This window comes from Pelmatolapia mariae, linkage group LG15 (genome assembly GCF_036321145.2).
Source record: "Pelmatolapia mariae isolate MD_Pm_ZW linkage group LG15, Pm_UMD_F_2, whole genome shotgun sequence".
In the NCBI taxonomy this organism is placed as follows: Eukaryota; Metazoa; Chordata; class Actinopteri; order Cichliformes; family Cichlidae; genus Pelmatolapia; species Pelmatolapia mariae.
In genome coordinates this window covers 20991453-21014160 of record NC_086240.1, presented here as the reverse complement: position 1 = coordinate 21014160, position 22708 = coordinate 20991453, and the positions used below count along the sequence as shown (strand labels likewise).

General features: G+C 38.2%; 1 protein-coding gene across 1 annotated transcript; it reads right to left on the bottom strand.

The window, feature by feature from the left end:
• Positions 1 to 921: 921 nt before the first annotated feature.
• On the bottom strand, positions 922 to 22587 carry ttc13 (tetratricopeptide repeat domain 13). Its single transcript, XM_063495669.1, has 23 exons — positions 22419 to 22587; positions 20189 to 20283; positions 18572 to 18647; positions 18410 to 18480; positions 18201 to 18266; positions 16127 to 16219; positions 14153 to 14269; positions 13959 to 14069; positions 11913 to 11995; positions 11658 to 11799; positions 11330 to 11504; positions 10294 to 10450; positions 9654 to 9784; positions 9435 to 9567; positions 8685 to 8777; positions 8387 to 8470; positions 8179 to 8263; positions 7669 to 7775; positions 6724 to 6859; positions 5553 to 5632; positions 5219 to 5297; positions 3733 to 3812; positions 922 to 3651 (listed from the first exon to the last, which is right to left on the bottom strand). Exons 1-23 carry the CDS (start codon positions 22585 to 22587, stop codon positions 3537 to 3539), a joined length of 2478 nt encoding a protein of 825 aa, XP_063351739.1. The 3' UTR covers positions 922 to 3536.
• Positions 22588 to 22708: the final 121 nt, after the last annotated feature.

Here is a 22708-nt window from a genome sequence, read left to right as displayed (position 1 = left end):
AAACAAATTTAAGTGAATGAAATTGAACTGCAGTAAAGAAAATACTTCTTAGTCCAGATAATACAATAATGACCTACTTTTCTCAAGGGAAAGTGGAGTGATTTCTACATTTTAACTGTATTTGCTTAAATAATTGTAATAATAGTAAACTTAAACCTAGCAGATCAGATATTTTACAGTCATAATTCAAAATCAGCGAGAGAAAGAACGGAAGGTTAGGGTGATCACAGAGATAGAAATGTGCTAACAAGTCAGAGTGTGCTGAGAAGGTGGAAGAGTCCTGTGAAGAGCTGATAAATGTAGAAAATGAGCACGCGAACATAAGAGAAGGTGAAGAAGAGTATTTTCAAGGTAGAGTGGGTGGATGTCAGAGCTGATTTGTGACAGATGGACAGTACCAAGATTTAAAACAATGACAGTAGGTATGATGTATTCGGAGACAGTGACGCTGACAAAAAGTCACAATGTGGAGCCAGAGGAGGCCGAGATGCAGATGTTAAGATTTTCACTGGGAGTGACCAAAATGGACAGGATTAGACAGGAGTACATCAGAGGGACAGCTCATGTTGAGCAGTTTGAAGACAAAGTTGTGAGATGTGAATGTTCAATAGTTTGGACACGTGCAGAGGAGGGATGGTGAATATACTGGACAAAGGATGTTGAAAATGGAGCTGCCAGGCAGAAGGTAAAGAGGAAAACCAGAACTGCTGCGGTGACCACTAGAGCGATCAGCCAAAGGAAGACGCACACTTCTTTATTGACTTCACTTTCATTTGGTACATGTAATTTAAATATATATACACGTTGTAAGGACAGAGCTGACGGTCTGCCACACCAAAACATGAATGCATTTTTCTTTCTTCTTGACTAAATTATTGTTTATGAACTTCTTGTGAGGAAAAAAAAAATCACCACAAACTGTTAAAACTGTCAAACACTTTTATTAACTGCTGAACATTCATTTCATAAAAAAGTCCCTCCTTCAAGTCTGAAGACATTAGATAAGTTGTGCACTCCTCACTCTAAAGCCCATTGCAGAAATAAATGACTGGGACACCCAGCACAGAAAAGAAAATAACAACCAGTTAGCATAACCATCGATAAGAAAAAACCCCGAAGGACCTGACTTTTTGGTGAAGTGAGAAAACAAATTAAACACTGGAGAGACTGCTTTGTTCTGGACATTCAAAAAAGAACTACTGCAGCATTGATATGACTATTAATGGTGTGTCTTTAAGCATTAAAGGCCATAGAATATGATAGATTAGTCCAGGTGAGTCACACCTTCTCATTTTGTTCATCATTGTGCTTAAATTTTCTTTTCTAAAAGAATTTTATTTCCATAGGTTACTGCATGTTTACATTTTACCTAAGTGAAAAAAAATCCTGCAGGATTCACCCAGATTTTCTGAAACAAACAAACCAACAAACAAAAAAAGACCACACAATCAGTCTTATTATTTAAACTGAAGTACATTCCAATTCAGACCAGATTTTCTCCAGATATCAAGAACTCGAACAAGAACTTGTTACATATGTAATAATCAAGGGGGGTTAAAATAATCAAATACAATATTTTAATCTTTAAGACATGTGGAGGTACATGAGATCTTATCTCCCAAAGATATTGCTCTCAGGTGTGATGAGGAAGCAAATTGAATCGATGAGCTAATATCCGATGTAAGAGAGGCAGCTGATGCAAGTTCGAGGGAAGACAGGAAGGAAATAAATGAGGTGTGCTTTTCTCCATCCATAATGAATCTTTAAAGGCACAACAGTCACAGATGTTAGAGGACGATCATCTCGAGCTTCTGGTCAGGTAAGTCAGATTACATTCATAAACTTTAAAATTTAAATGTAGTGTTTAAGAGCTAATGATTTAAACTATAAAGAAGCGTCTTCTCATTAAGCTAGTTTGATTTCTTTGTGGTTTTATTTACGGTGAAATTGTTTTATGTTAGCCATTTAGAGCCACATGTGCTTAACATATTTATTAGATCACCAGAATGCAAAAGCTCTCTAATCAAGAGCTTAATCAATATTTTTAATGCAAAATAATATAAATAATTATCATTATCCATCAATTTGTAAATGTAGGTTTACAAAAACAAGCAATAAAATAGTAAAGCAATTATTTTTTGATTATAACACCAAATTGCAATCATTTACTATTGTTGCTCCATGGAAAAAAATGTTTTAGTGGTTGAATGTTATGCTTGATTGGGCCAGGTCAAACTTTGTGTATTTAATTTTCTTGTTTTAAAGAAGTTCTGGGGAGATTTCTAAGAGTTTCTTTTTGTTTTTAATGACAGATGGTCTAATACATTTGTAATGGAAAAACTCCCCAAAATGATTGAACTATAAAAGATCAGAGAAAAAGTCAAGAAAAATCTGTCTGACTTTTTGTAATTTTGAAAGATTCAAAACTGCCAACTTGACATTTTACTCAAAAAGCACCAAATGGCTCTGAATGCTCTCTAAAATCTCTGACTGCTGTTATTCATCATAAAAAAAATAATAATAAAAGAAATCATATTTGCTCAAGTGCTGACAAACAATAGCCCTGAAAATTTTGTTCCATATTTTTAAAATCCCCCAGACTCATTCTCTGCTGAAAGGTTGGATTCTGTGTGCGTGCACAGCAGTGGTTTAACAGAAAATGTTTAAAGTGCCAATTACAATCTTTAATGTTAAATAAAACCAGAAAGTGCCATTTCACATTCTTGGTAACCTAAAGTAAGAGATTTGTAGAGATTTCAGCATGACTCTGCAAAGAAAGCTTGTTCATACCGACCGATGGACAGATGGCGTTGGTTGTGCTTTGGGTGTCTGAGGCACGAGGCCTATAAAGCAGAGAAAGAGCAAACGTGGACAGAATCTCTTCTGCATCCCAAACAAACTGAAACATCCTGCTTTCACCATCCAGTATCGTTTCCACAAACACAGAGTGTGGATCTAAGAAATTAACATCGGCCAGTAATAACAAAAGCACCTAAATTTATCCTTAGAGTTCTGTGAGTTAAAGTTATGCTATAAGAAGTAGAAAAGAAAAATGTTGAATTGCCTGACAACAGAGGTTGAAGAACTTAAAACAGGTGGCATAGAGGTGATTTAGCACGTCAGCCTAAGATTTCTGAAAACCCTTCAAACCATGTTTCTTAAGTAGAAGCTGATTTTTTACATGGATTTAAGGAGAATCAACAGGCAACAAAGATTTGGATAAAAAAGTAAGATCAACTTTTGGTAAATTAAAACAGAGGTCACCTCTATAAAGAGTAAAGCAATCCCATGAATTTGCATTAAAAGCCTTTCATTTCCTTCAAGGTTCAAAAAGAGCTCACACTACTACTTTGCCAAAACCCTTATTACATTTTAAATAATTAATTCCTAATTAATTGTGCCGAGATGTTTTTTGGCGATCTCAGTCCAGTGTTGATTGGGATGTAGAAGATGACGGCCCCTTAGGTTCTACCCAGTGCAGAAGCTTTATTGTTAAGACTTTCCTAAACAGACCTCTCTGCAGTGCACAAGTTGTGTTAAGACTTTTTTGGACAATGTGAAGATGAGTCTGTGTTGAGGACCTCAATCATTGTTCTGGTTGTCGGGAAGGACTCTGCTACAGATGGAAGACTCTGGTACCAACTTGGTAAACTAGAGAGGAAGAGAAAATGTCAGATAATGTGTCTCTGAAGCAGACAAATAACACACCAGAGAAATAATTACTCTTTGTACCTCTTAAGATTCATCCAGCTCTTTGCTGTTTTACTGAAGCTATCTGGACTGGGTGTGGTCATGGCTTCAAAATCTACCAGCTGAAAAGATATATATATATATTTAAATCAAGCAAAAACAAACAAACAAGCAACCCCCCCCAACTCCCACACAACCACAACCAGCTTAAAGGATAGGTACAGTAGATGAAGCGAAGGCCACATTTCCATAAATAAAGACACGTGTAAATAAACCTGAGCACCATGCTTTCCAAGACACACTTGAAGTTAAACAAGCCACAGTTCCTGCTCTTTCTTTGCAGTGCAGATTTACAAAAAAAGAAAGCTTTTCTAAAACTTGACAGATAACTTTATAGAAAGTTAAACACTGTGTAGCAAAAATGAGAAGCCCGCTTTCTTTCCAATGTGGTCAGACTAAATCATGAAGGGTTTTGGAAAATTCCTTAAAAAGCAACAATATGAAGAAAAACACAGCAGGGCTGCCAACTGTTCATACCATCTGTGAGACACCTGCTTTCACTCTCTACTTGAACACGAACAAGGAACGTGAACAATCCTCTCTTACATGCAGCAAACAGCAGGAGACAGAGATCAGCGATACCAGGATGTATCATAGACGAAAGACCACATCTGATTTTAGACAAGGACTGACCACTGGCCCACTTTCAATTCAGCAGATACATCCCAGCACTTGTAATCTCTAATTATTAAAGTAAGTACCAAAAAAGCACTGAAAAGTTGAAGAAAACTATGACCTGAAGTTTAATTAAACATGTTTATTAGTTAACATATGAGAAACAGGTGAAGGCAGCAGACACTGATGTCATCACTGTGGCTAATCAGGCAAAAATAACTAAACGGATTTAAACAGATTATTCCTGGACTGTTATCAAATATGTCATCAAGGGAGGTTGGTGCAGAGCTAATGATTTTTCCTTCTTATGAGGAAAAAGTTTTCGAGTCTGATTATATGTTATTTTGAAGACTGAACTTTTGCTCTGCTGCCACTATGGACCACTGAAACCATCTGGACTTTGGCTGAAGTGATGATGGTCCAAAATTGTACGGAAGTTGAAGTGACCAGAAATCACCAAAAAATTTAATCTCTGAATGTTGCACCACTCCTGCAAGAGGAAATCATGAAGTATGCCGTCCTTCTGCACCAGCAAATCAGCACCTACATGTACATAGTGCTCATTTAAACACGACTTGAGACCTAGAAACACATTCTAGACCGTATAAGTAATGTAATCTTACATAACATATGGTAGAGTAAGCACCAGTGTGAATAACAATGGACAGCTTTCAAATTTTTGTCACCCATTTTTAAAAAAAATTACATTTAAAATGTTTAATTATCTGCTAAAAAATTGCATTTGGTCCTATGCATTACTTCCATACATAACAAATGTCATACAGAATTAGTGTTAAGTCAATAAAAACTTGCTATATATTCTTCTACTGAAGTAAGATTCACATTAATTTACCTTTCCTTTCGGGATCCTACCAATGACCTCTTTCCCACTGGCCATCAGTGCCCCCATCACCACTGAGTAAGCCACCACACTGAGGAGAAAGTGATGCTTCATTAGCTGAATACTTCCTCTGACATGTTTCAAGAGTTTCAAGATTCAAGACCACAGACTAAAATAACATTCATATTATTATCCTGCATTTATCTTTCAGTCTTGCTAGGCCATTGTTTCTGGGATTTTTTCCAAACTAAGATGACAGCTACAAAGAAACTCTCTCTCCCATTTATCATTCAAATGTAAAAATGCTTCACATTGCACCTGTGGGCTGTTTTGACTTTGAAATTACCTGGATCCTCTGGAAAGAGGCATGAGGTTGCAGAAGTAATAAACCAAGGAGAGGATCAGGTTACACACTGCATCTGCATCCTGAAAGAACAAAGATCATCACAGAATCAGCTGTACAGTTGTGAACAAAGGCTTAATGTAGTCGTGACCTCTGCTGCACTGTGTGCTGTCTTCAGTTACAGTTTATCTTAACGGGGTGAAAGCAGAGAAGGCTGCAGACATAATAAAACAGAACAAAGAGCGAACGCCAGGAGGGATGTTCACATTGTTCCAGGTCTCTGTTACAGAGGAGTGAGAACATCCTGTTTAGTTCTTGTTTGTTAGTTGTTTAGTCAGGACCACTGTTGTGCTGTCTGTATAAATTAGCAGACAAGTCACGGTAGGCTGCCGGCACAGATTTCTTAATCGAGACAAACTGCTTGAATGGTTTGTTCTGTTTATTCCGGCAGTTTGACAGAAAACCATCAACAGAAATGAATGGCAGCAAATAAACTCAGCTAAATCCAACAGTGACAGAGAATTAATCAATTCTACTCATAGTTTGCTTGTCTAGACAAGTAAAATATGTGATTCCAGTAGAGAGGGCCAGAGTGGGAATAAGAGAGGAGAGGAAGACGTTGAGGAAAAAACAGACATGAGGCTTATGTTTTGTTTTGCTTTTGAACACTGCCTTGTCTTTTCTGAAGTGACTTTTATCTCTTATGTAAAGAGATTGTAAACAGCCTTGCTACTCTAATAAATAATAAATATGACTTAATGTGTTTTTATGTTTATATTGACAGCTCCATCTGTTCTCCTGCAGCTGTGACTCTGTTTCTAGCTCCATATAAAACCTTTTTGCTAGATACCGCTTAAAACAGGATACAACTTGTAAATATTTTCTATTTATTCTTCAGAAAATATATGAAAAAAAATTTTTTTAAAAATTGAAAAGAATCTTTTTGCCAAATGTCCAAACCCCAGACACTAGAGACAATATCAGAAATATGAAACCGCAAGAAAAAAAACTAGAACCAAAGCTGGAACACAAAAACAACATTTTATTTGCAGGTATTGCTTTAGAGAAAGGAACATCCTTTGTTAACTTAAGATGTCATCTGCTTAAAGCTGTCCAGAAATGGATATTTCACATTGCACCACCATCTGCTTTCTATTACCAGCAGGAATCTTACCCCGAGTTCGGTTGATAACATCAATGCCTTTCCTTTGGCAGTGAGATCTTTGTAGATGGACTCTATCTCTGACTGGTACTGCTGCGTCCGCTCTTCAGTTGTCTGCGTTTCTACAGAGAATAACATGTTTCCCACCCTGAAATAAAACAAAATTTACAAAAAAACACTTCAGAGGGTAAAACTTGGAAATATCTGGTTATGTGTGTAGAAGTGTAAAGCATCTACCTAAGAACTGTGGAGCACATGTTAAAAAACAGGTGGTACTGGTTTTTGCAGTAATGAGTCTGCACATATTAATGAAAACATTAAATTTCAACAGCCCTCCTTTTTTAAGTAGTCACTTTTTTCAGAGATACAAAATTCCCAAAATTGTTTCTGACATTTTTAAAATTAGATTTCAGTCAAAGTGAAAGGACAAAGTCACGGGGAGCTACAAATGATGAATAGTACCAGTGGAAAGAGACAACTGTGCAGGTATGGCTAATAATAATAATAATTATTATTATTATTATTATAATAATGACCTGAATAATTCTAATTCAGTTCATTTCTGGCAAATGGTCTGGCTTGGACTCCTCAAGATATTACAACAGAACTTGGGACAAACTGATGCTGCATAGCATGATTAATGTGAAAGAAAACTACAAACATGCTGCACAAAAATCCAGCGCTCCCAATGCTGATTGTAAAACATGTGAAATTCTGACAGTTACTGCTCCTTATCTGTGCACAAGAAGAATATTCTTAGCACCTTTTGATTGACCTTTGTGTTGTATACATACCTACATATGTAAACACTTTACTGTTCATGAAATATACCTTCTAGGGGATCCTTGTGATTATTATTCCCCTGTTCAAATATTTATATTTAATTTTTATATGAAATGTTAGTGTTGAAGAGAGTGTTGTTTTAGAATTTTGAACACAGAGAACGGCAGATTGCACCTGTCTCCAGTGATGGTAATGGTGAAGCCATCGTACTCTTTCCCAGGGTCCTTCAGGCTCGGCACCTTCGAGTTGACTGTGAAGCCATCTCTGGTTTTACTGTTGAACTGCTTCAGGAAAGAAACACACCAAACAAAAAAACAAAAAGAAAACACCCATCCAAAAAAACAGGATGTTGTGCTGCTTTAAAAGGTCTCTTATGGGCAAACATTCATCAATATTAAAATATATTTTATAGTACATGACAACCAAATATTGATTAAATTTAATATGGAAAAATGTAATACATGTGTTTAAACTTTTATGTTTTTTTCTAATTCAGTTTCTGTCAGTCATGTGTGATGTGATTTTTTGCATATAGATCTAGGCTCCAGATCTAGGCTATAGATATAAGTTCACACACAAAACTGGGAAGTAATGAATATCACTAGTGTTACTAGTAGACTAAAACTAATACCCACTTGAATCCTTGAGTGCAACCTGAACTAGATTCTCTCATATCCTTCTTACCTTCATTATAGGAAGCAAATCTTCTACTTTATTCACATTTTCTAGAGCTTGGCGGACTTCCAAGAGGCCTCTGGGGTTGTATGCCCTGAGACAGACAATAAGAACATGTTGGTTACAGAAACAGCAAGAACACTGCAAGAACAATTAAGCCACAGATGTTGCTTCAAGGAATTCTGCAAAGTCATTGGAGTTGTGATTCAGGTTTTACCCGTGGTAGACCAGTATTCTGTCTTTGATGAAGTCAAGTATGTTGTCAAAGTACGCAAGGTATCTGATGTTGATAATTTGCCCCCTGGACAAATAAAGAGGGAAAAAACAGACCTCAATATACTACTTTTCAAGGAGCTTCTCAGAATGAGGCTCTCACAGGGAACAGAATGATAGAGATACGTCATATTCCAAGAAATTGAAATAAATGTTTCTGCACTACAAGGTGAGGCCATATGGAAATTCAATCCTGTAACCCATGAGAGTGTTTGACGCCGTCTTCGAGGCCAAGTTGTTACCTGATGAGGTTGATGTGATTGTTGAAGCCTCGACTGAGACTCCTGGCAGGCATCTGGTCTAACCACAAAACTGGCTGGTCTGGATCGGCGATCCTACGAGTACAGGAAAGGCCCGTTTAGTGTTTCAACACTGCAATCTAATTAACCACACATCAAACACTCTAGTGGGAAAGTGACTTGTTGAATTTGGCCAGAATTGGTGAGAACAGGCTAGTTACCAGGATAAGTAAACCACAGTGAAATGTGAAAAACGACCTGACTGCTGAGTTCTTTCTAGTGCTCACACGGTAAAAACCTCAGAAACTTAAGCCATGTGTCAGCTTCAGTCTAGACTTCATTTTGCAATGCAGGACAGTTGAAACATGACGAACTGCTGGGCATCATATGTCAGCATCTGTCTCCTTCCTATTCCTTCAGTTTTCAGTTTTAGAGTCATTTCCTGGAGATAATTAGGATCCCATAGTTCCTCTTCACAACACCCAATTTCTTGTGGAATGAGAAAGAAACATTTTTCTAGGTGTTTTACTCATTAACGTCTGTCCAAGCTAAACAAGCACTTAAAAGAGTGATGCCAAAATTAATTCCCTACAGTCTCTGCATTATGCCACTCTTTTCCAATGGAAATACAGCAATGCAATCCTGTAGATGTCAAACATATAATGGTGCCTCCATAAATTTGACCTGAGTGATCTCATATAAATTTGGTACAAAGTCCTTTTTATTTTGTGAAACTTGCACCATGTTTCTCACCTCCTCCATTTGACTGCTATGTCAAACATGTCTCTCCACTGCATTTGCCTGGTTTTGCCGTTGACTCGCACTTTGGAGTTGCTCCATGTCCGATGCATGGCCTGCATTACCTCTAAGGTTGCTAATCCCATGGCTGAAGAAGCACAGACAGCTCTTTATTTTTAGGCTCTTGTTAACACTTGATGATCTTTTCAAACTGTGGCATTGTCTCGGTGGTACCTCTGTGTATTCTTCTGTTGGGTAGGAAACCAGGAGTGTCATACTGCATGAGTGCCCCCAGATGGTCGGCTGTGCAGATCAGCTTCTGAACTTCATTGCTGTAGCTGTCGAAGTTCTGTGGCAGCACGTCTCTGCCAACCAGAAAGACGTGGAGAATAAGGCTTTCATGAAACGCACATTTTTTTCCCAGACACTGGCTGTCAACCTTCTACAATATCACAAAACAGATGAAGTAGTTTGAGCCTGCTGACATGCATGCATAAAAACATCTACTTGATGAACACAGGAGCTTTCATGTCATATGGAAAACATGGCAGGTGTTGGTTTTCAACCACAAAACGCTGCCTCGTGTTTTAGCTCATGAAAACTGCTACAAACTGAAGCTCAGGAAACCACAGTTATGATGGTCCTGATTTTCCTAGATTTTCTTATGATGACAGACTTAAGGTGAAGTGTAGGGCATCCTAAATTAAATTCAGATTGAAATGTGAAAATAAATGTAATCTGTCACAATAATTTCTGCTTTGGCCTCAGAAAAAGCTTGACATTTATATAAAGAATAGCTAGATTAATCACTTCATCATCGCAGCATCATTACAGTTGATCGTTATGGTCAGAGTTAACAGTCCCACAAACCCACTTGATATGTGGCTGCAGGCCAGGCTGTTCTTCATAGTCCTCTATTAAAAAAGGCAGGTTCTTGGCCCAGTGGTTCTTAAAGTTTCCTGGTAAGTCCTGGTCCACGTTGTACTCTGCTACTGGGATATCCAGGTGGGAGTGCAGGTAACGAGAGTACTCTGGAAGAAATCAAGTAAACAGGACCTTTATGTGACAAGTAAAAAGACCAGAGGTGGTGCATTATGAGGTGGTGGTTTAGGTCAAAGGATACTGAAGCTAAAAATAAAGAAAAAGCATGGTTAAGGTATACAGAAGAGTCTATCATGGCCAAATAATACAAAAAAGGCACAAGAACAAATGAGACTGAATGAACGAATGCTTTCTTCTGATGAACCAGGGGGACTTTCAGAAGCCTTAATTTCCTGGGGGGGGGGGGGTACAGTAATACACTGGAAATACTCCTCTGTATGTCACATCTGCTGGCCTTGACCTCAGCTGTGCTGCATGTCACTCCCCCCTTGTTTCCTCAACTTTGTACTTTAACAATTGTTCTAATAAAAGACTCCAATGTTCAAAGAAACTCTGAACATTTGAAAATATGAAAAATACATGAAAAAACAAGCACTGTGACGTTTTGGAGAATCTAAAATATAACTGTCCGTTTCCTTTTTTGTTAAAACAATTAGTAATAATGCATCCAGTATAGATTCTGTAATAGACGGCACACCTATGCCTGAACTACTCTTGTGCTCTAGGTTCTTTGGAAACATGTCTTGAATGGACTCTATAGGAAGTCTCCAGGTGTCACGTGGTATCCTAAGCATGTTAGCGGCAGTCTTATAAGATGACAGTTGTAGCTGCCATAAATCACCCCAGTCATTGGTTTCTGAGGTTTGTTCATCTGCCAGTTTATCCTGTAGGCAGAGCTCTGACTTGGAGAGCAGACTTTTTATTTACCCTGTAAAATAAGACTGATCTTGAATCAGCATTCTTCTCTTTATCTGCTATCAGTCATAACGTGTATGCATGTGTGTGTGTATATATAAAGGCCCACCCACCTCTGAGGTATTTAACTTTGAGGTATTCAGAGCTGGCTTTTTGCCCCAGCAGAGGGTCGTTCAACATGACTTTAGTCTGAGCTTTGATGCCTTCGTAAAACTGCCCCATGGCCACGTGACTCAGCCCCTTCATGTACTGACACACCTCGTTGTAAGGCTCCAACTGAAGACACCTCTGATGAAAACAAGAGAATTACATTGCATATGAATCCATTACCACTTCTTTCCTTGTGCTGCTAGCAAACCCTGTGTAAATTCAAAATTCCTAAAATCTTTGCAGAGAGGGGTGTTATGACAGCCTGTTTTACTTCGTTGTGGATAATTCTACCTTGAAGTTGCCTATGGCCTCCTGCAGAGAGCCATGGTGGTACAGCATCATGCCACGGAGCTGGAGAGACTGGATGTGGTTCTGATTCAACATGAGGGCTTTCTGGAAGCTCTCCATGGCTGATTCAAAGTCACCCAGCTCTCTGGGAGAAGGAAGAGGAAAAGCAACTGTTGATATTTGGCTAAATATCCTATGTCAAAGTGACATCCTGCATTTATGCATGGAGTAAGAAAGCATGCTGCAGAGTGCCTGTACCTGTAGGCCTGTCCGAGGCTCTTATAGGCATCTATAAAGTCAGACTTCAGTTTCAGTGCTTCTTTAAATGTCTCAATGGCTTCCTGATAAAGAAAAAAAGCAACCTTTCACATACAATGACAACACAGTTGAGAGGAAATGTATTAAGGAACACGGCAGACCAGAAATTCTGAGTCAGCAGGTGGTTCAGAACTTTAACACATTCAGATTTTGTCTTATGTAACCCCAGTGTGGACATGGCTAAATGCTGGAGTTTAGCAGTAACTGTTTAACACTTAGTTTAACAGTTAAACTATTTACTATAATTACAGTCCTAGCTTTACGAGCAAAGGTGACAGTAATGCTGATAGTTTTAGGTGTTTAGCACAACATTATTACAAGATATTGTGGCAAGCCATCCAACTGAGATATTTAAGAAAGAAAGCATGAAATCAGTATCATAGTGATGCAACAGAGAGACTGAGACAGGGGATCATCAGACACCATGTGTGACTATTCACACCAAGTGCCATAGAAAGCCAAGCAGAACTGTTCAGATATTTCAGCCTGGTCCAGCCACTCTTTGCATGGTAAGGTTGGACAGTTGGATGAATTTATCAACCATCGGCTGAGCCTTTCACTGGTTGTTTTATTTATTTATTTGCCCATGAGTAGGTTTGCTAATAATGTCAGTTGAAGCTAAAAGAAGCAATCAATGGAGAAAAAAAAAAAAATGCAAATGCAAATAAAAAGCAGATTCCACCAATGGGCACAACTCTCTCATCTACAGTAAGCAATTATTTCTACAATCACATTCACAACTATCATTAAAAGCACTAATGTTGTTGTTTGCAGTTAACTGTCACCTGCCTGCAGGAGCTGCAGCTGGGATTCCCCCAGGAAATCCTTTATGTTTAGCATTTACATGTCTTGTAGATGAATACCTGCAGATTCAAGTGCTGCTCTGCACACATTAGTCAGTGTGTGGGAAATAAAAATGCACTTGGCTTGGGCAGACTTTAAAATAACATACTAATTAGATGTTAAGCAACGTCTTATCATTCATCTACCATTTTTACTTCCCTTGTGGTGCACAGCGGATTTTATCAAAGACGAAAGCAGCTACCCCAGCATTAAGAGACACTTTCAGTATGAACGTGCTAAACATCACCAAGCACAACAAACAGCTAGCAGAAAACTCTGGTATGACACAGCAACAATCTCATCCGTCAGAGAGGCCAGGAAAAAAAAGAAAAAAAAAAAAAAGTCAGCTTTAACAAAGTTGACTTTTGTTAAAGCAAATTGAATAACTTTACCAAAGCATGTGGTTCCATCTATTTCACAGCTGCATATATGTTAATAAGTTAAATCTGCAGAAATTTAGACAAGCTTAGAATACAATATGCATGAAACCCAATAAGCTTGAGCTTGTATTAAGCTATTCATCTCCTTCCCTTCATCTCCTGACAGTGGTAAGTCGCAAATGTAATATTTAAACAACCCCCCCCCCCCAAAAAAAACAAACAAAAAACCCAAAACAGTCAGCTGACATTTTAATGCATTTCTGTGACTGTGTTTCCAGCAGCGAGCTGAGAACAACCCTGTTAGTTTGCATTAAATTAAATCCTCTTTGATGTTGTTGACTCAAATAATATTTTGGTAATTAAAAGTGAAAAGATAAATATAGACAGGATACACAAACGAGGTGTAATCATGCACTAATGGGATGTTTGTGCAACAAAAACTCTGTTAGTGAAATTCTGATATATCTGATTGTAGAAAAAAACAAGAGCAAAACTCCAGACTGTCAAGTTTGATAATGCTATAACATACAGTGGAATCCATACTCCTTATAAAAAGAATTAGAGATACACTTTGCTAACAAAACCAGCTAATCAGTGCACTATGCCATTATCTGTGGTCATATCTGGTTACAATAAAATGTGATGGTGGCGGCCACGAGTCTTCCAAACAGTAATTCATTAACCAGTGAGTGATATCACACTGTTTATTCATCTTTGATATGGACATGGCCATACTGGGAAAATGAGACGGTGAACAGCTCACCTTGAGCATGCCTCTGTGGAAAAAGGTGAGGCCTTTATACAGCATGGCAATAGGCTGATTCTTCTTAAGCTCTAAAGACTGCTGGAAGTCCTCCATAGCGGCCACATAGTCCTGAACAGAGAGCAAAGCACAGAGTCATCACATGGAAACATACAGGCATATATGTACGTTCATGCTGCATCTGACTGTCAAACCTCTGAAATGAAGAGCAGCGTTCCCCTGTGCCTGTAGAGACGAGCTGAGGGCTGTAGCTGGATGGCTTTTGTCAGGTCACTCAGAGCCTCACTGATGCGACCCAGAGGAGACAGGATCTAAACACACAAGCACCGCATTGCACATTTCATCTTTTTAATTTTATTGTTGCAAAATACTGCTGAACTGAATTATTTTCTTTGCTTTTACACTGCATCGAAAGAACATTTTGGGGGAATAAAGATAAGTTTGTTGTTTTTAATTTCATGAAAAACAGGCATGATTCAGTCACTGCAGTGCTCAAAAGATGACATCATTTTCAGAACAGGCTTTGCATATTTCTGCAAGGTAATGTTAAACCGCACAGTGCAGCTAATACAACAGCATGGCTTCATAGTAAAAAGAGTCCAGGTCCTGAACTGGCATGCAGCCCACACCTTTCACCAACTGAAAACATTTGACACATCTGAAATGAAAATGATGCCAAAGAAGACTCGGGACTGCTTCAGTTCCCAGAGGATTACAGCCTCTTGTTAAAAGAAGGAGGAATGCTACACAATAATAAACATGACATTTTCCCAGCTTTTATAGAGACATGGGATGTTGCTGCCATCAAACAAAGTAAACTAATATTATTCTCAGTTTAAACATTTGATAGGTTTTCTATGCTCTATTGTTAATAAAAAATATGGTTTATGGTTTTTGAGATTTGCAAAGCATTTAATTCTGTTTTTATTTACATTTTTCACTGTGTTGTGTTTAAATTCAAATGGTATAAAAGTCACAAGGAGGAAATGGTAAATAAAACAGCAGACTGAAACCTGCAGTGGGGGAATTCTTTTCTTTAATCTTGTGAGAGTTGCCACAACTCTAACCATGTCTGGTGACTGTTTATGTGACCAACTGTTATTGAATATTGCTGTTGCCTAATATTATTTGCTATACTGTAGCTTAAAACTTAAAGAGATCACCTTCATCAGTAACCATGATTATATGAAAAGTTGCTAACATTTATTGAGGATGTGTTTCAAGCTGTTTCTGGACATGTTGAGAGAATCAGACTCGTATAAAGACACCATTTCTCATATGCTGTGCACAACAGGATGTAGTCTGTGCCTGGCACGTTCTCACTTCTGAAAAAACTCAGTGCGGTTTAGGTGCAGGCTGAGTAAAATGTCCAGGAGGCAAAGCAACTCGCTAGCTGCGAATTCAACATCCTCTAGTCTTACATCAAAATAATTGGATATCACAGAGACTTTGCAGTAGGAAGCTGCCAGGCTAATTTGCATTATCAAGTATATCGTGCTGGGTAACGCCTAGAAAAGTTCCAGGATGCAGTGTGTGTGAAAGCAGATGAAATCTACAAAACCTGTTTGGGGGAGTTATTCGTGAATAATGCAAATGATGTTTTATGATTAAAAAACTCTGTGCTTTCCAAACTGATCCAACTTCAATAGTCAAGATAAATCATTTGGGAGAAAATCAAAGCAGGAGGAGCTCATCAGACTTGGAGGTGACTGATTGCTTGGAGCACATTTGTAGCTCATTCACATTTTCTGTCTGGCTGATGACTCACTGACTGCAGATCTTTTTCATTTGGCTGTGATGTCTTTTCTATTCTAAAAAAAACAAAACAAAACAACACAGCTCGATGCATTTTAAAAGTCATCAAATCCACTTCAAAACTGAACCTAAAAAGTTCATGGAACATGAATTCTCTTTAGTACAACTTCTGACTGCTTGATTAGATTGGTCTTGATTAGACATTAAAGCTCAAAATTAATCCGAAACTTGACAATTAGAAGCAGAGAAATTAGCTACAAAACAGGAGGAAGGCAACTACATGTAATCAGTTCAATTATACTGCTACCAACAGCTATTGTCTTAGCTTGTTGCAGTACTTGAAAGCCATAAAAATATATCAGTGCTGAGGAATACTAATAATAGATCACATTTGGCACAGAGTCACCTCTCACCTCTGCTCTCTGCTCGTAGACCTCAGGCCAGCTGGGCTCGAGGGTGATGACTCTGTTGAGCTCGTACAATGCCAAATCAGCATTCTTTATATCCTGGCATGGACACACAAGAGGAGAGAGGCACTTACATTTTGTTGACATAAACTTTAACATATTGCGCACAAAACTTGGAACAAAGCCACAAACAACACCAAACACAAAAACTACTCTAAGCAGTTTTCTTCTCCCCCCTATTCTGGAGGGCAGACTACCATAACCGCAGCATCCTGGCAGACTGAATTGGCATTCACTGAATGTCACACTGAATCACTCTGCATTTACCTGAAACTGCTGTTGTCAACAAAATACAGGATTCTTTTTATTTAAGGACAAATAAACCAAAACAAAACCCACACACCTCCCCAAAGGCGTCCAACAAAACACATCCACACAGCAACTCTCTGTGCAGCCCGAACTCAGCGGAGGTCAGATTTGTTTTAAATCTGATTTTGAGAACAATTTGGCAGACCATAAAACGAGAATATGAATAAATATATTTCAACATCTGACAAATGCAAATAAAGGCTGTCCATTAAACAAAGTGTGTGTGCACAGTCTGAAGTATGAGTCATCGGGCTTGAAGTTAATCTCAAGTCCTTCACAGCACAGTAGTGAATAGTGTTTCTGACACATTGATAAAATACCAGCAACATTCTCTCCCAAGTAAATATAATAAGTGGATTGTATTTATAAAGTCTACATTCACACAGGACTTATTCTACATATGCAGAGAGCTACTGACCTTCCTATTAGTAGAGGACTCATTCTACCTCCAGCCTTTGATGATCTTTTACGACAGTTCATAAATATATTATGACTAAGATGATATGCAGATGGATAACTGCTTCAGTAATGAAAACACTATATTATTGGTTTATTCCCCTTCTTGCAACGTTAAATTATGCTTCAATCACAGATTAGCTTGCATTAAAAACATTTTGCATAACACTGAATGTAGAATATTAGCAGTGTTTGTTTTGTTTCGATTCATCTATTTAGTCATTGCAGACAGTTGTTTCCCCAAAATTATAGCGAAAGAATTAAAAAAAAAAAAATCTGCTCTGGTTACAGGCTTTGGGTTTTACTTTGTTGCTGTAGCTCTTTAAACATTTCAGAGACTGGAAGTTATGACGGGCATCCTAGTAAACTAGGTGTAAAACATTATTTACTTACATTTTAATTCAATATCTTTCATGCATAATCATTTACATATTTCCTGGCAACCTCTAGGGAAATTATGCCTTCTTGATGCAAGTTCTCCTGTCCAGATGGTTGCCAACAGGTCTCTAGGCCTGTGTGACTATTGCCTAAGGGACTTTGGGAATTTTTCGAGGATAGAAGGAAGATCTCACATCGAGTGTAAAACAGTCCTCCCTCTTTCTGAAAGCAGTATTCCTCAGATGCATTCGCAGACTCCCCATCTCTTTGTGGAAATAACAAGAGCGGTTACATCTGAAACCTCTGCTACTGAGACTTGTATCCCACAATACAAGAAAAGTTGCTTTATAAGCTCATTTTGTGGCATTGTTTCTTTTATTGGAAAGCGACAGTGAAGATGCACATGCACACAAAGAGAGATTTACCTGTGAGTTTAACGTGCTCTCTGCTTTCACCACTTGGATATCAGGTCGCCAGTAAGGTTGCTTATAACCAGTGGCCCACTTTATATGCATTTTAATGGCTAGTAAATAAATAAGTAAATTGTATTATTACAGCACCTTTCAAAGTGCAACAAAGTAATACATAAAAATGTGAGATGGTATAAAAGGAAAATAAAATCCTGGGAAAGAAACATTTGCTTTGTAGTTTTTTGGGTTGTTGCAGGAAAGACACTTTAACCGGTTAGCCACATGCTAATTTGCATCATTTGTTCTTGGGCAGGTAGAAACCCAGACAACAAAAAGATCATATAAAAAGGTTCAATATGTAGAAGATCCATTAATCACTTAATTTATAGACAACAGGCTCGCTTATCACTCATATTTGTGGGTGATAAAGTCTTACACTGGTGCTGAATTCTACAGCTGCCACTTACCTGCAGACTTTTCTTCCCATAAGCTATCCCTCTCCCGTAGATGGCACTGACCAGCTCTGGGTCACCCTGTATCAAAGAGAACAAATGTTCAGAATATGCAAAGAAAGGTGTTTTGTTTGGCATCAAAAGAATTTCTACATTTCTCAAAGGTTAACTGAAAGGTAATTTTTGCAAGAGCCGTATTGGGTAACATGTATGCACACACATACCTGCAGTAAGAGTGAAAAGTGTTTAATGGCTTCATCATAAAGTCCATTGCCTATGAGAACATAACCTATAGCTGCAATGACAGAAAAAGTGACAATGAAAAGCTGAATTTTAGCTGCATCAATCAGGTGTTTTAACAGCATTTGAACAACATGCTGACTTACCAAGCTCTTCATTTGTGTTTTGGTTATCTACAGGAAAAGGTATTTTTTTCTGTTCTATAAACAATTTGGCCTGATTCTGTAAGAGATGGCGACAAGAAGAAAAAAAAAGACAAGAAGGAGAAATTAGAAATGTCAAGAGAGGCACGAAAATAATCATTTCCTTCCTGTGTGAAGGCAACTCGATTGAGTGGAGAAAAAACATAAAAGACAACACTTAAATGCTGTCGACACCTGTGTTTTCAGTTCATTGGAGAGCTTTAGAACGTGTTGACAACTTGCGTAAAATGACATTTTCAATATAACTGTTAACAGTTTTTTCAAGGATATTTTTACGAGCAATTTTAAGTGCCCTGCTGAATATCTCAGGGTTACTCTGAGGAATTATCTACTGCTGAACAGAGAACAACTCAGCAACTTTTTATTTCAAATTCCAAATGCAGGCATAAAGATTTCAAGGTAGACCTGTAACTGGAAATGTAGCACATACAGGAATTTCAACCACAGACTCGATGTGCAAAATAAACTACTGCATTAACAACAATGCTTCTTTTTTTCCAACTTGTATTTGCTATGTTAACCCAAACGTCAGCACTGCAGTGGAATTACTGTATCCAAATTGGACAGCATGGAAATGTTGCTGCAGCAGCATTTTACAAGGCAACTGACAAGGCATGCACTTGCCCCATTCCTTTTATTGGGGATCCTTATCAAATCTCACCTAACATAAAACTGTGGGACTGCACTACTCCCACCCCACGCCCTAAAAAAGAAATCTTGATTCTAAACATCTTGCAGCCTTCATCACAGATCCCTTAGATCAGGTTTGTGTTCAGTTGCTTCAGCACCTAGCATGCCACCTGCAATTTTGTGTGTGTGTGAGACACAACGTCATTAGCACAGACCTCGCGTCTATCAACTCACTAACCACTTTCACCAACCCCAAAAAGCTATCTTGCAGCTTGTGGTGAAGAGCACCAACCATGAGCTGTGCCGCACTCTTCTGTTTTTTTTTTCATGCATAGGAACTGCATTTTTTTTTTGGAGGGGGGGGGGGGTTAAGTACATAGATCCAATATGATCACTACAATCACTACAATCAGTGAATGTCATGCAATTACAAAATTCACCAAGAGTGAATACAAGTCATTAAATTTGGGCCTTTTTAAATGGTAAGTTGAAGCCCTCCAGTGTACATTTATTTTCCTAGTTGTACCACACAGAGGTTCACACACTGGAGCAGTGATATAGAGGTGAATTATAGGGTGTCAGTATCACACTCCAACAGCACCTTAGGGTGTGGTTACATGTGTAAGCACCAAAAGCAACCACACCCATCACTGTGAGCTTAAGTATCTGATCAACACTGAAACTTAAGATTTTTTATTTCTCACTGAACAGAAAATGTGTATAAAACTAAAACATAACCAGAATGTCTTGCTTTGGAAAAAACATAAAAAACATTAGAACACAGATTTTTAAAGGTTTATAAACTGCTTACACACACCTGTGTTTTGTGGTTTAACCTTGACTATATATACTTTTTTTTTTTTTTAACTCTAAAGGAAACCATTACTGGCCATGGCTGCTCTAAATCTAGACTAGTGTTTGAAATCTCACCAAGATCTTCTCTGCATTAAGTGAGAACACAGACTCGCAGGGCGGGTTGCTTCCCTCCTCACAGTCTGGGTCTTCCAACTGTAAAATTGAAGACTCTGAAAAGACAAAGATTCAAAGTATTTATCACTGGAAACAAAACGGTTCATACTGGCAGGGTATTTCAGACCATTAAGCTACTATGTCTTTTAAATCGTATTAAACATTGTAAAGTTTCAAAGAAAGAAAAATATCTGAGAAGTTAAGCAGGCCTGACCTGACACACACTGAAATCCAAACTCAGGAAGCCTGTTACAAAGTGCTCTCAAGGACATTTTCGGAGCCCCTCAGACCAAAAGGCAAAAGCTTTAAATCATAAGACGATGATCGATGATGTGCATGTGACAGTCTTTAAGTGCTGCAAATGTACAAAATGAATACTAACCACAACCATTTTTGTCCATCATATAAAAAGAGCATGCAGCATGGTTCATTATAAACTTAGGGGTGTAAAGCCGCTGTATTATTTTACTTTGTTTTGTACATTTTAGGGAAAACAAGAGGTGTCCGTAATAATTCCAACAAACTAAACGTGGGCAAAGAGTATGTTTGTTTGGTACACGTTACAAATACAAAAAGGCATTCTGACATTTTAGTGAATCTAACTTACGAAACACACACACAAACTATGCAGGTAAAGAGTTTAGCATTTAAAGTTGTTTTTTTTAAATGGTCTGTGTATAGGCTTTTTCTTGGATGTATGAAAACGTATGTAAGCATTGTTCAGCATATCAGTCTCCATTACCTTAATTTTCAGTTAACTATGGACATTAGATGAAGAAAAACAATATTGTTATGCTTGAGAAAACAAGACACATTTTTTAAAAGCACTAAACAATATTTTTGCTACAATTCCACTAAATTTCTTTCAGCAGTATAGCAAAGCTTCTTTGGTTTGGTTTGTAGGCAAGAAAATCCCCATCTCTACACGCCTGTATTCAGCTGTTGCGACTCTTAACTGGTATCAAATATAACATTTTCCCCCAGCAGCCAGCAGATCAGGCTCTTAGTGGTCCCTTGCATATTTTTACTGGGCCTTATATTCCATGTTAAGCACATTGAGTTCACATGTAATGTAATGTGCTACATTTTTCTATTATCAATTTTCATGTTATCAGTAGATATAATTTTTTTATTATACCATATATAAAAATAATGAGAAACTGAAGCTTAGTGGAGTACATGCTGGGCTCATGTTTAGGACTCGCCCCTGCATATTGCAGGTGTTGCTGCTAGAGAGAGATGAGGTGGCTACTGCGAGCCTGCAGCAACATTTACAAGAAACCTGCCAAATTTAAAGGCTGCGTTAAAGTAAACAAGCACCTACATACAGACAGATTTTATCTTAGCTTCTTCTAAAGTCAGATGTGCCATCATGCAAAACAAACCAGTCAAGTGACGCATTGCTTTTCCTTACATTTAACTATCTAAACAGGCTATGAGATGAAAGGCTTGTATTGGTAAACTAAAGACTGTAGGGGAAAAAACAAAAAATAACTAAGAGTCGATTGAACACAAAACACTTTAATGACAAATGTAACTAAATTTACGTCAGTTCCTTTTTATTTTTGTTTTTAAGCAAGTGAAAGTAACACATTTACAGTTGGTTGTCTTTTTGTTCAGAATTCTAGTTTTAATTAATATTTCAATGAACTAAAATGTCTTTTTCACACGTTGTATAGGTTTTTAGCTCAGTTATAGTTACTGCAACAAGCTTTGGTCAGTCTAACTATAGAAGTGGGTGAGTTACTGACATGCCGAATGCAGCGAAAGGACATTGTAATTATAAAAAACTTTTCAGTTTTCCTCTTTAAATATTTATGTTACTGCTGCAGAAGGCGACATTAAATTGCGCGTTCTTTGGCTGGAGTATGGTTTACTTCTCTTTGTTTAAGGTAAAACATACAGTTTGCTGACTGAAGTGAGCTTTTCGATAAGCACTTTTAAGTTTCTTTACAGTTATTTACACTTGAACTCCACTTCCTGTGATTGAACTCTGCTTTCTTTCATATTTGGCGGAAAAAAGACTATTTTTGAGGTAGGAAATGCTACTCTTAGTGATCCCTTCGACCTGTCACCGCTTGCTGTTATTAGCGTATTAACGTTAGCCTTTAAACGGTTGGGCTAGCCGGCTCCAAGTGACAGTTGTATCAGGGAGGACGTGGCAAAGTAACAGCGAAAAGGCAGACTTTACCGCAGTCAGCAGCGTAGTCCTCCCATTCAGACAGCGAGCTGCATCCCTGTTTGTGGAGGTCGTTGTTGAACAAAGTGAGAGTGGAGAAGAACTCGGTGGAGAAAATCGCCCGGCACAGGTACAAGAGTGAGAGCGCTACCACAACAACAGCCCGGCTGGCAGGGGCCATGTTGTGCTACATGTGTGACGCCACAGGGCGGAAGCTGCTGCAGTTCGACCCAAACAGGCACGCCCCCCTCACGCGCGAATCTGCGGGACGCGAACAAGAAGCCCGCAAAACGGAGGGAGCT